This window comes from Orbicella franksi, chromosome 13 (assembly GCF_964199315.1).
Source record: "Orbicella franksi chromosome 13, jaOrbFran1.1, whole genome shotgun sequence".
Classification (NCBI taxonomy): Eukaryota; Metazoa; Cnidaria; class Anthozoa; order Scleractinia; family Merulinidae; genus Orbicella; species Orbicella franksi.
Genome location: NC_138157.1, coordinates 6,718,138 through 6,733,359, shown reverse-complemented (window position 1 = coordinate 6,733,359; position 15,222 = coordinate 6,718,138). Strand labels below are relative to the sequence as shown.

The following is a 15,222-nucleotide window of genomic DNA, read 5'->3' as shown; positions in this document are numbered from 1 at the left end:
GAGATTATGTAAAAACAAGCTTTTAAAAAGAAGAGCAACAACAACAAACAAACAAGCAAAAAATTGAACCTAATTTACGGTACATACATGATTGATACGGTCTTGATCCATAAAAGGCTTAAAAATATGTGTTTTAAACTTAGAAATATGTGTTTTAAACTTAGAAAGAGTTTATGTCAATTGCCCAAACAAATATTTGAGCTCACGAGCAGCTCGTCGTTGTGTCTGCTATGGTGTTACGCCCTGTCGACACTACGCCAAGGAGTTTGAAAACGCAACTTTATTTCTACGGCTAGGTCTACCGTCCACACTAACCGTCACGAAAGCGAATTTATAAGCATCGCTCGAGTTTAGCTATTGCGATCGCAGCGAGGGTAGCTACCATATGAAACCAGCCTTAAGAATGCTATCTAGAGAACCATTTCAGTTTTCTTCTGCCACAAAATTGTTTTCTCTTTCGCAAATTATTATAAGTGAACGTCGACCGCAACGGCGAACTTTTCATGTTTCCAGTTTTAACCACTTATTAACCTAGAGTGAGGTCTTTAGGCGAAAATCTCAAACCAAGACCTTGCCGTATTGACCGAATTTTTGTTTTTCATTCAAAAAGACAAGCCGGAAAGTTAGTATGGGTAGAAGTAGAGAGCTGCTACAAACGGTGAATTAAGGAAGACAAACGAGAATTGAGTAAAGTACGCTTGGAAACTCTCGAAATTGAGATGATTGTTTATATGCGCTATATTGAAATCTCTAAGTATCTCTCGCTCTTTAATTAGTATTTCCTCTTTAATTAGTATTAGTATAGAGCCTCTTTTAACCATTTCGTTCTCAATTATCATTAACTCGCTCTGCCTGCACTGTCTTATGTCAACAACCACGTTTCGCTACTTAATTTCTACATTATGTGTTATGGATAATATTTTGGTTTAATTTTGTTTATCTACTCAAATGATTTCTTTAATTTCCTACTTTTTTTATCTTATTCTCTCTTTTAACTTAACTAAACAATACTGTTAAAGTAATAACAGCTCGCCCAGAATAGCTGTGCTAGCTGCGAACTGCTAAGGTTTGTAATTCAATGATATTTTTACGATAACTGCACAAATTCTCGCGCGCACAGTGGCTAATTTTCATTGTCAATATGCGGACAGACACATGAAGTTATAATTTATGCGATGCATCAAGGAGCGAAAGCGGACAATTTGACAATTTGTTATCGTTAAAAAACAAATTGACGTCAGTTTTTCGTGCGTCTGTCCTGTTATTGACAATGAATTTCGTCATAACATTGTCAGTAGTCTTTGGTTTTACTCGGCTGTCGCCTCGTGATCCACAGCTACTTTGACAATGTTATGACGAAATTCATGATCAATAACAGGACAGACGCATGGAAAACTGACGTCAATTTGTTAAATTTATTACCGTTACCGACGTTCAGTTCGTGGGTGACTTGACAGGAAGTTTAAACCGCCCTTTAGCGTTCTTCTTCTTCGTTCTTCTTCTCATGAGAACAACAAGGGAGTTAGTAAGTCGTGAAATCCTGTGTAGAAGACCCAGAGTATTCCTTCAAGTTCGTGTCATAGTCGGACGATAAATTGCTCTGGAGTTTTGCTATTGTCTGGTCTCTATGCTCGGTGTTTTTCTCTTTTCCTGCCTGGCTTCGTTTCTTCGACAAGCCTTCCATCTGAGAATTCGTTGACAGAAATTCGGAATGACGACTCTGACATCCGGTTTTAGGGAAGCATGTATAAGTGGATTTACAAGCGAACTAGTCGCTAGTGTGAAAAGCGAAATAGTGAACAAAGCACCAGGAAGAAGGTCAGGGCGATTGAAAACACTGTTGACTGTTCACTCGTGGGTGTCTTTGAGAACCAACAAACAAGTGAGACGGTCGTGAAATCCTGTGTTGAAGTCTCGGAGTATTTTTACAACTTCGTGTCATACTCTGACGATGAATTCCTCTCGTGTTTTTCTATTGTCTGGTCGTTTTGTTTCGTCTTTTTCTCTGTTTTTGCCCAACGAGACGAGGGAGGAATGCTTGGTTTCTTCGTCACGACGTTCGTCTGACAAAGCTTTCGACAGAAATTCCGAATGATGACTCTGAAATCCGGTTTTAAGAAAGCATATATTAGTGGATTTACAATCGAACTAGTCGCTACTGTGAAAAGCGAAATTGTGTCCAAAACACCAGGAAGAAGGTCAGGCCGATCCAAAACACTGTAGGAGGTGGTTGAGTATAAGATCGGCAACCAAGAGAGTAGGAATGCCGTGGAGACTATGCAAAAGACTTTCACCACCTGGGCGTCTGATGAGATACGTCGACGCTCCTTTCTCTGCTCTCTCGCGGATTCAAAGTCTTTTCTCACGGTCAAGCTTCGTCGCACTTGTCTGAAAATCCGAACATAGGCGAAGGTTACAAAGATGTAAGGCAAGACAACGCCAAAGACTTCCAGGCAAACAAGGTACACAATGTGGATTGTTTTGGTGGGATTCTTGTCCCAGGCTAACGGAAGTACGGTGTATATGGCTGGAATCAGCCACGAAGCTACGATGGCCCTTTTGAAAAGCTTCGGTGCGAGATACGGGTAAAGTAGCGGCTTGATTATGGCAACATGGCGATCGTAAGTCGCTGCGCAAATGTTAGCGACGCCAGAGAGTAGTATTATGGCAATGAAGTAGTCTGTCACAAGTGATGTGGGCTTGATGAGTAATATAGGCAGCAAAACACCTCCCGTAAGGATGTCTGACACAGCGAGTGACAATACCAACCAGTTTGTGTAGGTTCGTAGAGTCTTGTTAAAGCAAATCAGAGCGCAAACGGAACAATTTGCCCCCACGATAATAACCGAGAGAATACTAAGAGAAACAGAAACGTAAATCTTCTCGGGTGGCTCGGCCATGTTTGTTGCTTGGTTTAACCGCCTCCAGTCATTAGTTGAGAGTGGTTAAATTGGACCATTGATTTTTCCTTGTTCTCGATACATTTAGATGTGTTTCTTTATCCTAAAACGAGCGGATGCAATTTACAGAATTCATGCTAATTCATAATAGATATGACATTTTTTTTGTTGGAGCTGTCTTATTAACTTGGGTGTAAATCATTTGGCTTTTGAGCGAGGTGGGAGAATGGGTGATTTGGTACAGGCACGAATGTTTGTTATCGTAAAAAAAAACAAATTGACGTCAGTTTTTCATGCATCTGTCCTGTTATTGACAATGAATTTTGTCAAAACATTGTCAAAGTAGTCTACGGATCCGCTCGGCTGTCGCCTCGTAGCCACTTTGACAGTGATGAAATTCATGAGCAGTAACAGGACAGACGCATGGAAAGCTGACGTCAATTTGTTAAATTTATTACCGTTACTGACGTTCAGCTCGTGGGTGACTTGACAGGAAGTTAAACCGTCCTCTAGCGAGCGTCGTTCTTCTCATGAGAACAACAACGCAGTTAGTAAGTCGTGAAATCCTGTGTCGAAGACCCAGAGTATTCCTACAAGTTAGTGTCATACTCTGACGATGAATTGCTCTGGAGTTTTGCTATTGTCTGGTCTCTATGCTCGGTGTTTTTCTCTTTTCCTGCTTGGCTTCGTTTCTTCGACAAGCCTTCCATCTGAGAATTCGTTGACAGAAATTCCGAATGACGACTCTGAAATCCGGTTTTAGAAAAGCATGTATAAGTGGATTTACAAGGGAACTAGTCGTTAGTGTGAAAAGCGAAATAGTGAACAAAACACCAGGAAGAAGGTCAGGCCGATTGAAAACACTGTTAACGGTCGTCAAGTACAAGATCGGAAAACAAGAGAGTATGAATGCTGTTGAGACTGCAAAAGACTTGAGCCACGTAGGCGTCTGATGAGATACGTCGACGCTCTTTTGTCTGTTCTCTCACGTATTCGAAGTCTTTGTTACGCTTCGTGGCACTTGTCTGAAAATCCGAACATAGTGAGAGTTTTTAAAGATATAAGGCGCTACAACGTACACCAAGCACACCATTTATTCAATGGGGATTGTTTAACTTGCACATAAGACCATTAGGAACTTAGGAAATTCACCGTGGGGGTCCACGTTCTGCGGAAAACGTAGAAACCGAACATTTCGCGTGTCGCTAGGTGTAATCCTTTTTGAGCCATTCCGCTACTCGGAACGGCTTTAGTCATCGTTCTCGGCTTCGTTGTTTACAGTCGATCTCCTGTTATTTCATTAGACCGGTGTAGAATGGACAAACTGAGGAAGAATAACTTCCTGTTCTTTTGATTTGGTTTTTGACTGCCGTAATATCGTATCGCAGTGAAGCTGCAGTCAGGAGAGTGTTATCATGTTCCGCAGCTGAAAAATCGTGACCAAACTGGTATTTTTAAAAATAGACGAGTAACGAGAGAAGACATTAAGCAAATTTGAAAAACATTGTCCGGTTAAAACAGTTTAGAGTTACGAGCTTTCGATTGCCAGTCGGCAATCTTTGACAAATAACATTGCAAACTGGCAAACGAACGCTCGTAATATTAAATGCAAATGAGATAACTGATGACGTCATATACTCAACCCAATATTATATCAAGTATATAAATAGATCGTTTTCACTGTCACGCAATAAAAAAATAAATCGAAAACCATACAGTGGATAAAGTCAAGAAATTGTGATCTTATAGGAAATAGCTAGAGAAGACACTTCTCTAAGTTTGAGGTTTGTACGTTTTCCCAGACTGCAGATATTGTCGAAATGTTTCGCAGAAATTTACAGAGCCCAGTACCTCTGTGGTGCACCAATATGGCGGCCGGAAAATAGTGTAAACATCTAGAAATTACTTTGGCCATCTAGGCGACTGATTATCTGTACTGAACAAACAAACATTTACATAAGCACTTTTCCTAATGCTCTAACTTCTAAAAAAGCTAAAAATAATTTCGACCAACGCGATTGTATCTTTCTGTCACGCACCACCATAACTCTGAAATTCAAAATACGCTGGTTTTCAAACGAAGGACACTATTGAGGTGCAAACTTGTAAACAGATATAAAATTTACCCCCTCTTAAGCCTGACGGAGATAAAAACTTTGGTGGCTCTTTAGTTTTCGATTTTAGAAAATGATGACGTCGCATGAAAACGATCTATAGAACTACCTTGGTGAATTTCCAGCACAGACCACTGAAACTTGGTAGGCTAATAGTTCTACAGGCAACACACCCACGGCAATAAAAAAATTATCTTCCCATGGGAACTCACTCTTTTGCAGTCCCCACCACTTGATTTCAATATTTTAGTGATTTTCAGCTCAAAAAACATTAAACAAGGCCATAAACTCGACCTAACATATTTATATGCTCGCTGGATCATGCGTATGAGGCACCATTATCAAATATCAAAATGGAATGCCAAAGGTGGCCAGAAAAGCCATTAATATTGGGGAGGTCTGGAACCCAGTATGTTGCCATGGTAACAGAACTGTCAAGCTCGTATTCTGGAGCATTTTAATTTAGTAGAATCTTACTGCAAAGAATCAAACATTTCTGATTCAAATTGACTGAGATATCTTTCTTCATTATACTTGATGAAAATTTGCTTGAGTGTATGACGTCATCACTTGTCTAATTTGCATATTTTAAAAACTTGAATATATTTGAAAGTAGTAAACAGCATTTTTCTTCTCATAGAGACTACTTATTTATGTTTTAAAATGGCTTAGATAGGAAAGATGGGATGTTTGTCATGGTACCAGGGAGACATTTGGAAACGCAACTTTATTTCTACGGTTAGGCCAACCGTCCAGACTGATCCGTCACGGAGCGTTTCGAAAACGCTCTTCAAACCGGAGGTATTTGAAAACGCCGGCGTGGACGGGAAACATCTCGAAAACGTAGCTTTTCGAAAACGATGACGTTTCGATAATCATATGATTTCCCTGCGTGGTGAGTTTTCCTCAAGCAAAACTCCAAAATGACCGGTGAGAGTTCAAGCGTTTTCAAATATCTCCGGCGTAGTGTGGACGAAAAACATTCGATGTGTTTTCAGAGTGAAAACGCCGTTGGTTTTCTCTGTCTCGAAACTGAGTGTTAAATTGGGAATAGTCTTAGAACTGAACTTAAAGAATTAGCCATCGGTGGTTCATGTTCTTCAGACAACGCAGACTTTGGTCATTCCACGTTGTTGTTTTACAGAGGACGGAAAAGAAATGTACCAAGAATTACAGCGCACGTGCGCAGACATTGTTTTGCTCATTGAATTTTTTGTTTAGCGACGTTACTGTTGCTTTTGCCGTTGTGGTTCTCTTAAACTCCCTGTTAGGGCCGATTTACAGGTACGACTTTGTCGCGTGCGACAAGTTTACGACAGGCCTACGACATGAATTATTTCGTGTAAATCAAACCTAAAACTCGCTTACGACTGTTGTGTTCGTCAAAAAAATTGTCGTAGGATTTTAAAACATGTTTTAAAACGCTGCGACAATCGTAGCCGAAATCGATGGGAAATGATGTATTTTGTGACAAATTTCTACTGAGTAGGGGACGAAGGAGAAGTTTTCTTGCGTCAAAATGGCGGACGAAGTTGTTGTTGACTTATTCACATGAAGTCGTTTCACGAAAAGTACTGAACAGATTAAAGCGAAAAACATCTCGTTAGAAAGTTTTTTCAAAGCGCAGGACAGCTAAAATATTTGTTTACCGTTTGTTAGGGACCGTTCATTTTTTATAAGGTAGGGGGGGCTGGTGGGATTTGGGGGGGAGGCCATGCGAAAAAAAATGGCTTTCGAGGGGGGGCCATCCCAAAAAAATAAGGGAAAAAGGGGGGGTCACGTGAAATATTTTAGTAAAACTTTAAAATGGCATAATGTTTGAATATCAAAAAAATTGCTATAGAATAAACATAGAAGGCAGGATACAAATTTATTACAAACTTTCCTTCTGCTTTAAAAAAACGATTAGCGACTAAAAGCATTTGTAGCTACTGAAAAGAAGTATTTAACACTGTTATTTTCGAATGCAACTTTCACTGGCACTCATCTTCATCTCCGCTGTCGTCGAGTTCTTCGTCGCCGCTTGTGCTGCTATGGGAGTCTCTTTCACCAATGCTGCAAGAAGCAGCACTGCTTTCCGTCAGAGTGTACTCTTCAGGGTACATGAAGGTGTAAACATAATCTCTGACTTCCCGCTCAAGGTTGGTGGTGATTCTGCTTCTTGCAGCATTGGTGAAATAATTCCCTTCCAAGAGCTGTGCGATGTATGGCCCATCTCTTCTAAATATCGACGTGGCAACATCCTCAACTTTAAGACACTCTACCGGGACGGCCGTTCTAGGAGGGTACACAAGGCATTGTGGAAGATCATTTCCTAGCGGGTTTCCAACACAGATTCCATAAACTCGTTGGACGTTGTTTTCAGTCCGCTTACTCTTTCTTTCATTTGACTTTCTGCGGTTTTCTTTTTTCCTTCTCCTTTTGTTGATGTGCTGTTTGAGTATGCCTTTGAGTATGCTGTTATAATTGCTCTTCTTATTTTCTAGTGCTTCCATGTCCTGCGTGACCTTCGTCAACTTAGCTTCTGTACATTTGATCTGTTTTACATTAAAACTGTGGGCAAATTCTTCGCCCTGCTTTAAAGCAAGCCCATTGGACTGAAAGAGTGTGGAATCGTGTTCCTTTACATCTTTCAATATGACATTCAACTTTTCCACCATTGCTCTGTGCTCTTTGATGGAGAAGTTCAGTTTTCTTCCATCACTGGGCTTCAACTGGTACCCTTGCATGGAAAACTCACTCGCCCTTTCTGAACAGCCATCCGCACCTAGAAAAATTGCTTCTTTTGCTTGTAAGATGTCAAACTGCCTGGATCGTTCAGCTGTAAACCTTTTCTTAAACGACTCGTCGCTTTCGCCATTATTGCGCATTTTGGAATGAGCCTCTTTCATGATGCTCATGTAGTAATGCGCTCTGTCCCCGATTGGATTAGCAATATAAAGAAGAACGAGCATGGAAGTGGCAGGCTGGTTTTATCTGACCCAGAGAGCGTTGCTCTATTTGCAGATAAGTTTATTGTCAAATCGAAGTTTGTGGTGGATTATCTTCAGCATCTTGAAGTCCTGGAATTTAAAAGGAAAAAGAGAGCAGAAGAAAAGGCAAAGTTAAGTAGGGAGGAGGATTATCCTTGGACTGAGTTGTGCGAAGATCTAACCAAGCTTAAAACTGAGCTACGTGTTCCAGAACTAAACAAGTACTCAAACCACCACGGGTTGAAGCAGCATTTGAAAAGCAGCAAGAGTGAGAAAGTAAAGGCAATTGTAAGACATTCATGCTTGCAGCAGAAGAGTCCTCTCAGAGCTGGCCAACCAACACTGAGAAATGCCAGGACATTGACACAAAATGACAACAGGGCAAGTGCTGACAGCAGTGAAACGGATGAAAGTGACAATGATGAGTATGACAGTGATGCCATTGATTCTGGGGGAGAAGATGACTCAAGTGACGTCACTCTTGCATTCATCAATTCAGATGAGGAAGATGCCAATTAGAGGCCAAATGCCACACGCTCAGGGCGAGCCATAACTAGGAGATCCGAAATTGACTTCTCTTTCTTTTGATTTGTTTTTTAAACAACAGCTCTCTGTCGAATAGAGATTGTAAACAGTGTCTTCACAGTGAGCACAATAACGTGAAGTAGGGGGATCTAAGAGAAATATTAAAAAAGTTGAAATCTAAATATTGTTTGTTCAATTTTTTTTGGGGGGGGGGTCATCCCAAAAAATGTCCGCTATAAGGGGAGGCCATGTGAAAAAATTGGTAAGCTGAGGGGGGGGTCATGCGATTTTTAAATGGTGCTTCCCAAATCCCACCAGCCCCCCCTCCCTCCCTCATAAAAAATGAACGGTCCCTTAGAACTGTCGCTCCGTAAATCCCGGTGCAAACTTTTGCATATTTAACTTTGTGAAAATGTCGTGCGCGTGTAAATGGTCTTAAGTCATGTCGTAGGTCTGTCGTAAGCTTGTCGCATGCGTCAAAGTCTTACCGTTCAAATCGGCCCTTATCACTTGAACTCGTGGTTTACTTAACAGGAAATTTAAACGTTTCTATAACGAGCGTCTTCCTTGTTGCCTTTGAGAACCAACAAACAAGTGAGACAGTCATGAAATCCAGTGTTGAAGTCCCATAGTGTTTTTACAACTTCGTGTCGTACTCTGACGATGAATTGTTCTTGTGTTTTCCTATTGTCTGGTGTTTTTGCTTCGTTATTTTCTCTGTTTTTGCCTGACGAGACGAGGGAGGAATGCTTGGTTTCTTCGTCACGACTTTCGTCTGAGAATTCATTCGACAGAAATTTCGAATGAATGACCGAATGACCACTTTGAAATCTGGTTTCAGGAAAGCATATATTAGTGGATTTACAAGCGAACTAGTCGCTACTGTGAAAAGCGAAATAGGGTCCAAAATACCAGGAAAAAGGTCACGCCGATTCAAAACATGATAGACGGTGGTTGAGTATAAGATCGGCAACCAAGAGAGTAGGAATGCCGTGGAGACTATGCAAAAGACTTTCACCACCTGGGCGTCTGATGAGATACGTCGACGCTCCTTTCTCTGCTCTCTCGCGGATTCAAAGTCTTTTCTCACGGTCAAGCTTCGTCGCACTTGTCTGAAAATCCGAACATAGGCGAAGGTTACAAAGATGTAAGGCAAGACAACGCCAAAGACTTCCAGGCAAACAAGGTACACAATGTGGATTGTTTTGGTGGGATTCTTGTCCCAGGCTAACGGAAGTACGGTGTATATGGCTGGAATCAGCCACGAAGCTACGATGGCCCTTTTGAAAAGCTTCGGTGCGAGATACGGGTAAAGTAGCGGCTTGATTATGGCAACATGGCGATCGTAAGTCGCTGCGCAAATGTTAGCGACGCCAGAGAGTAGTATTATGGCAATGAAGTAGTCTGTCACAAGCGATGTGGGCTTGATGAGTAATGTAGGCAGCAAAACACCTCCCGTAAGGATGTCTGACACAGCGAGTGACAATACCAACCAGTTTGTGTAGGTTCGTAGAGTCTTGTTAAAGCAAATCAGAGCGCAAACGGAACAATTTGCCACAACGATAATAACCGAGAGAATACTAAGAGAAACGGAAATCTCTTTCGATGGTTCTGCCATGTTTGTTGCTTGGTTTAACCGTCGCAAGTCATTAGTTGAGAGTGGTTAAATTGAACCATTGATCTTTCCTTGTTCTCAATACATTTAGAAGTGTTTCTCTATCTTAAAACGAGCAGACTTAAACAACATGCAATAAACAGAATTGATGCTAATTCATAATAGATATGAAAATTTTTTGTCCCAGCTGTCTCAATAACTTGCGGGTGGACCATTTGGCTTTTGAGCGAGGGGGGAGTGGGTAATTTGTTACAGGCACGAATGCTTATAACATGCACTAAGAGTCTTTTGGGGGGGGGGGGCTGGGGGGGACGTGTTTGCCATGCTTTGTTTCGGCTCACTGAACGTGTGTGAATCTTTTTTCGGCATTGTTGCATGAATTTTGGTCTAAACATGATTGCAGGATATCTATATCTTTTCAAAATCACCCACGCTTTCCCTCAAAAGTCAAATGGTTCACCCTTTATTAAAAATTTCCTTTCAAAACATGACAGGAGAGTCAAAAAATGACATTTTAATGGATTCCCAGGCGCCAGTTTATTATCTGTTTGTCTCAATTACCCAAACAAATATTTGAGCTCACAAACAGCTTGTCGTTGTGTCTGCTATCGTGTCAGGCCCACACTACGCCGGAGGAGTTTGAAAACGGAGCTTTATTTCTACGGTTAGGTCTACCGTCCACACTAACCGTCACGAAAGCGAAATTATAAGCATCGCTCGAGTTTATCTGTTACGATCGCAGCGAGGGTAGCTACCATATGAAACCAGCCTTAAGAATGCTATCTAGGGACCCTTTTAAAAACCATTTCAGTTTTCTTCTGCCACAAAAGTTTTGAGAACAACAAAGGAGTTAGTTAGTCGTAAAATCCTGTGTCGAACGCCCTGAGTATTTTTACAACTTCCTGTCATACTCTGACGATGAATTGCTCTCATGGTTTCCTATAGCTGGTTTTCACATGACGTCACTAAAATTCGAACTACAAAACTATTGATCTTCCTGAGATTTTACTTAAATGATGTATAAGAGCAGCTGAAAACTAATATTCATACAAATTTTCGCTCCGAATGGGTTTTTGGTTTTGTGATACACAACGCTTGAATTTCTAAGCTTTTGCGTGATGCGGCATTTACGTGACGGACTAGAGAGCTGTTATGATGGTTAAAAACGTGTCTTATTTCGGGGAACTTGGCTATCTGAGCAGTTCATGTCTTAGAAAAAGTATTATTTTAATGTTTTAGAGTTTCTCGAGGAATAAATTCACGTTTTTGTAGCAAAACTCAGTGACAGATGTTTCTGTTGGATTCCGGCCTCCATGTTGGTGCCCATATGGATGGGCACCAGCATGGCGTCTCCAAACAAATCTCTGTAAATTTGGGTAAAAAATTTCTCCGCATATCTCGCATAAGAAAAATTGCTGTGACCAGAATTTTGGCGAGAGTCTTTGCATATTTACATTCTTTCATTTCCCAGATTCTGGACTTTATCTATTGACCGGTTTTGATTTCTATTTTGATCTATTTTGAATTGCGTGACACTGAAAACCAGCAATTGTGTGGTCTCAAGTCATTAGTTGAGAGTGGTTAAATTGAACCATTGATCTTTCCTTGTTCTCAACAAATTTAGATGTGTTTCTTTATCCTAAAACAAGCGGATGCAATTGACAGAATTCATGCCAGTTAATAATAGATGTGACAATTTTTTGTCGCAGCTGTCTCACTAACCCAGTTGGGGGTAGATCATTTGGCTTTTGAGCGAGGGGGATGGGTGATTTGTTACAGGCACTAATGTTTGTAACATGCACTAGGAGTATTTTGGGGGGCTGGGGGGACGTGTTTGCCATGCTTTTTTTCGGCTCACTGAACGTGTGCGAATCTTTTTTTGTTGCATGAATTTTTTTTGGTACAAACACGACTGCATATCTATAATTTTTGTTTTCAAAATCACCCACGCTTTCCCTCAAAAGTCAAATGGTTTACCCCTTATTAAAAATCTTCTTTCGAAACTTGACAGGAAAGTCCAAAAATGACATTTCAATGGATTCCCAGGCGTTTATTATAAATAAAATAAATAACTAAAAGACTTAATTTAACCTGAGAGGCCAATCAGTGATCACTGGATCACCGGTATTAACTGGCGATCAGCATTTACATATAAAATACAGCTATTCATAAAATTGTACTTTAAATACTAAACATTTACATTAAAAATTACAGCCATTCTGTAGATTATTTAAAAACAAGCATTTAAAAAGAAGAGCAACAACAACAAACAAACAAACAAAAAATTGAACCTAATTTACGGTACATACATGATTGATACGGTCTTGATCCATAAAAGGCTTAAAAATATGTGTTTTAAACTTAGAAAGAGTTTATGTCAATTGCCCAAACAAATATTTGAGCTCACGAGCAGCTCGTCGTTGTGTCTGCTATGGTGTTAGGCCCCATCGACACTACGCCGGAGGAGTTTGAAAACGCAACTTTATTTCTACGGTTAGGTCTACCGTCCACACTAACCGTCACGAAAGCGAATTTATAGGCATCGCTCGAGTTTAGCTATTGCGATCGCAGCGATGGTAGCTACCATATGAAACCAGCCTTAAGAATGCCATCTAGAGAACCTTTTAAAAACCATTTCAGTTTTCTTCTGCCACAAAATTGTTTCCTCTTTCGCAAATTATTATAAGTGAACGTCGACCGCAACGGCGAACTTTTCATGTTTCCAGTTTTAACTACTTATTAACCTAGAGTGAGGTCTTTAGGCGAAAATCTCAAACCAAGACCTTGCCGTATTGACCGAGTTTTTGTTTTTCATTCAAAAAGACAAGCCCGAAAGTTAGTATGGGTAGAAGTAGAGAGCTGCTACAAGCGGTGAATTGAGGAAGACCTCCTTCAAACGAGAATTGAGTAAAGTGCGCTTGCAAATTCTCCAAATTGAGATGATTGTTTATATGCGCTATATTGAGATCTCTAAGTATCTCTCGCTCTTTAATTAGTATTAGTATAGAGCCTCTTTTAACCATTTCGTTCTCAATTATTATTGTTAACTCGCTCTGCCTCTACTGTCTTATGTCAACAACCACGTTTTGCTACTTAATTTCTACATTATGTGTTATATATGATATTTTGTTTTAATTTTGTTTATCTACTCAAAAAATTTCTCTAATTTCCTTTTTTTTCCTGTTATTCTCTATTTTAACTAAACTAAATAATACTGTTAAAGTAATAGCAGCTCGCACAGAATAGCTTTGCTAGCAGCGAACCACTAAGGCTTGTAATTCAATTATATTTTTACGATAACTGCACAAATTCTCGCGCGCTCATTGGCTAATTTTCATTGTCAATATGCGGACAGACATATGAATTTATAATTTATGCGATGCGTCAACAAGCGAGAGCGGACAATTTACAATTTGTTATCGTTAAAAAACAAATTGACGTCAGTTTTTCATGCGTCTGTCCTGTTATTGACAGTGCATTTCGTCATAACATTGTCAAAGTACTCTGCGGATCCATTCGGCTATCGCCTCGTGATCCACGGCGACTTTGACAATGTTATGACGAAATTCATGATCAATAACCGGACAGACGTATGGAAAACTGACGTCAACTTGTTAAATTTATTACCGTTGCTGACGTGGGTGACTTGACAGGAAGTTTAAAGCGTCCTTTAGCGAGCGTCGTTCTTTTTCTCATGAGAACAACTAAGGAGGTAGTCGTGAAATCCTGTGTCGAAGTCCCAGAGTATTTTTACAACTTCGTGTCATACTCTGACGATGAATTGCTCTCGCGTTTTTTTATTGTCTGGTCTGTTTGCTTCGTTTTTTTCTCTGTTTTTGCCCGACGAGACGAGGAAGGAATGTTAGGTTTCTTGGTCACGACTTTCGTCTGAGAAGTCTTTCGACAGAAATTTTGAATGAACACTTTGAAATCCGGCTTTAGGAAAGCATATATTAGTGGATTTATAAGCGAACTAGTCGCTACTGTGAAAAGCGAAATGATGACCAAAACACCAGGGTTAAGGTCCGGCCGAACCAAAATACTGTTTACGGTAGTTAAGTACAAAATCGGCAACCAAGAGAGTAAGAATGCTGTGGAGGCTATGCAAAAGACTTTCGCCACCTGGGCGTCTGATGAGATACGTCGACGCTCCTTTCTCTGCTCTCTCGCGGATTCAAAGTCTTTCCTCATCGATAAGCTGTGTCGCACTTCTCTGAAAATTCGAACATAGGCGAAGGTTACAAAAATGTAAGGCAAGACAACGCCAAAGAACTCCAAGCAAACAAGGTACACAATGTGGATTGTTTTGGTAGGATCCTTGTCCCAGGCTAACGGAAATACGGTGTACATGGTTGGAATCAGCCACGAAACTACGATGGCTCTTTTGAAAAACGTCGGCGCACGATACCGATAGACTAGTGGCTTGATTATAGCAACATAGCGATCGTAAGTCACTGCGCAAATGTTAGCGACGCCAGAGAGTAGTATTAAAGTAATGAAGTAGTCTGTCACAAGCGATTTGGGCTTGATGAGTAATATAGGTAGCAAAACACCTCCTGTTAGAATATCTGACACAGCGAGTGACAATACCAACCAGTTTGTGTAGGTTCGTTGAATCTTGTTAAAACAAACCAGAGCGCAAACGGAACAATTTGCCACCACGATAACAACCGAGAGAATACCAAGAGAAACAGAAACGTAAATCTCCGTCGATGGCTCGGCCATGTTTGTTGCTTGGTTTAACCGTCTCAAGTCATTAGTTGAGAGTGGTTAAATTGAACCATTGATCTTGCCTTGTTCTCAATACATTTAGAAGTGTTTCTTTATCCTGAAACCAGCAGACTTAAGGCGGCTCAAGACAGTTTTCAGCGTTTAGATTTTGATGGGTCGTTATAACCACTCTTTATCTCTTGAGGCCAATATCATGGTATCAAAAAACTGCTGAATCATTGGTGAACACGATGTTATCATTTTTGTGATGCAATAGGTTGCCATAGCAACGGTAGGACCCGCTAAAAACACCTTTAATTACAGCTTGAGGGACTTATAATTCAAAAACGGCTTGGTGAAATTTTTCTATACTATCAAATTTTCAT

The 15,222-nt window shown here is 40.5% G+C and overlaps 4 protein-coding genes across 6 annotated transcripts in view; 1 reads left to right on the top strand and 3 right to left on the bottom strand.

Annotated features, from left to right (window-relative positions):
- LOC145466725 (uncharacterized) overlaps positions 1-15,222 on the top strand; it is a 69,601-nt gene that overhangs the window by 43,341 nt on the left and 11,038 nt on the right. The gene's annotated exons all lie outside the window — the stretch shown is intronic.
- Positions 45-6,676, bottom strand: LOC145465283 (histamine H2 receptor-like). Its single transcript, XM_081449060.1, has one exon. The coding sequence runs from the start codon at positions 2,898-2,900 to the stop codon at positions 1,926-1,928; it is 975 nt and encodes a 324-aa protein (XP_081305186.1). The 5' UTR covers positions 2,901-6,676; the 3' UTR covers positions 45-1,925.
- Positions 7,954-10,372, bottom strand: LOC145465282 (histamine H2 receptor-like). The gene has a single exon (XM_081449059.1). It carries the CDS (start codon positions 10,127-10,129, stop codon positions 9,149-9,151), a length of 981 nt encoding a protein of 326 aa, XP_081305185.1. The 5' UTR covers positions 10,130-10,372; the 3' UTR covers positions 7,954-9,148.
- LOC145465284 (adenosine receptor A2a-like) lies at positions 10,424-15,183 on the bottom strand. The gene has a single exon (XM_081449061.1). The coding sequence runs from the start codon at positions 14,849-14,851 to the stop codon at positions 13,877-13,879; it is 975 nt and encodes a 324-aa protein (XP_081305187.1). The 5' UTR covers positions 14,852-15,183; the 3' UTR covers positions 10,424-13,876.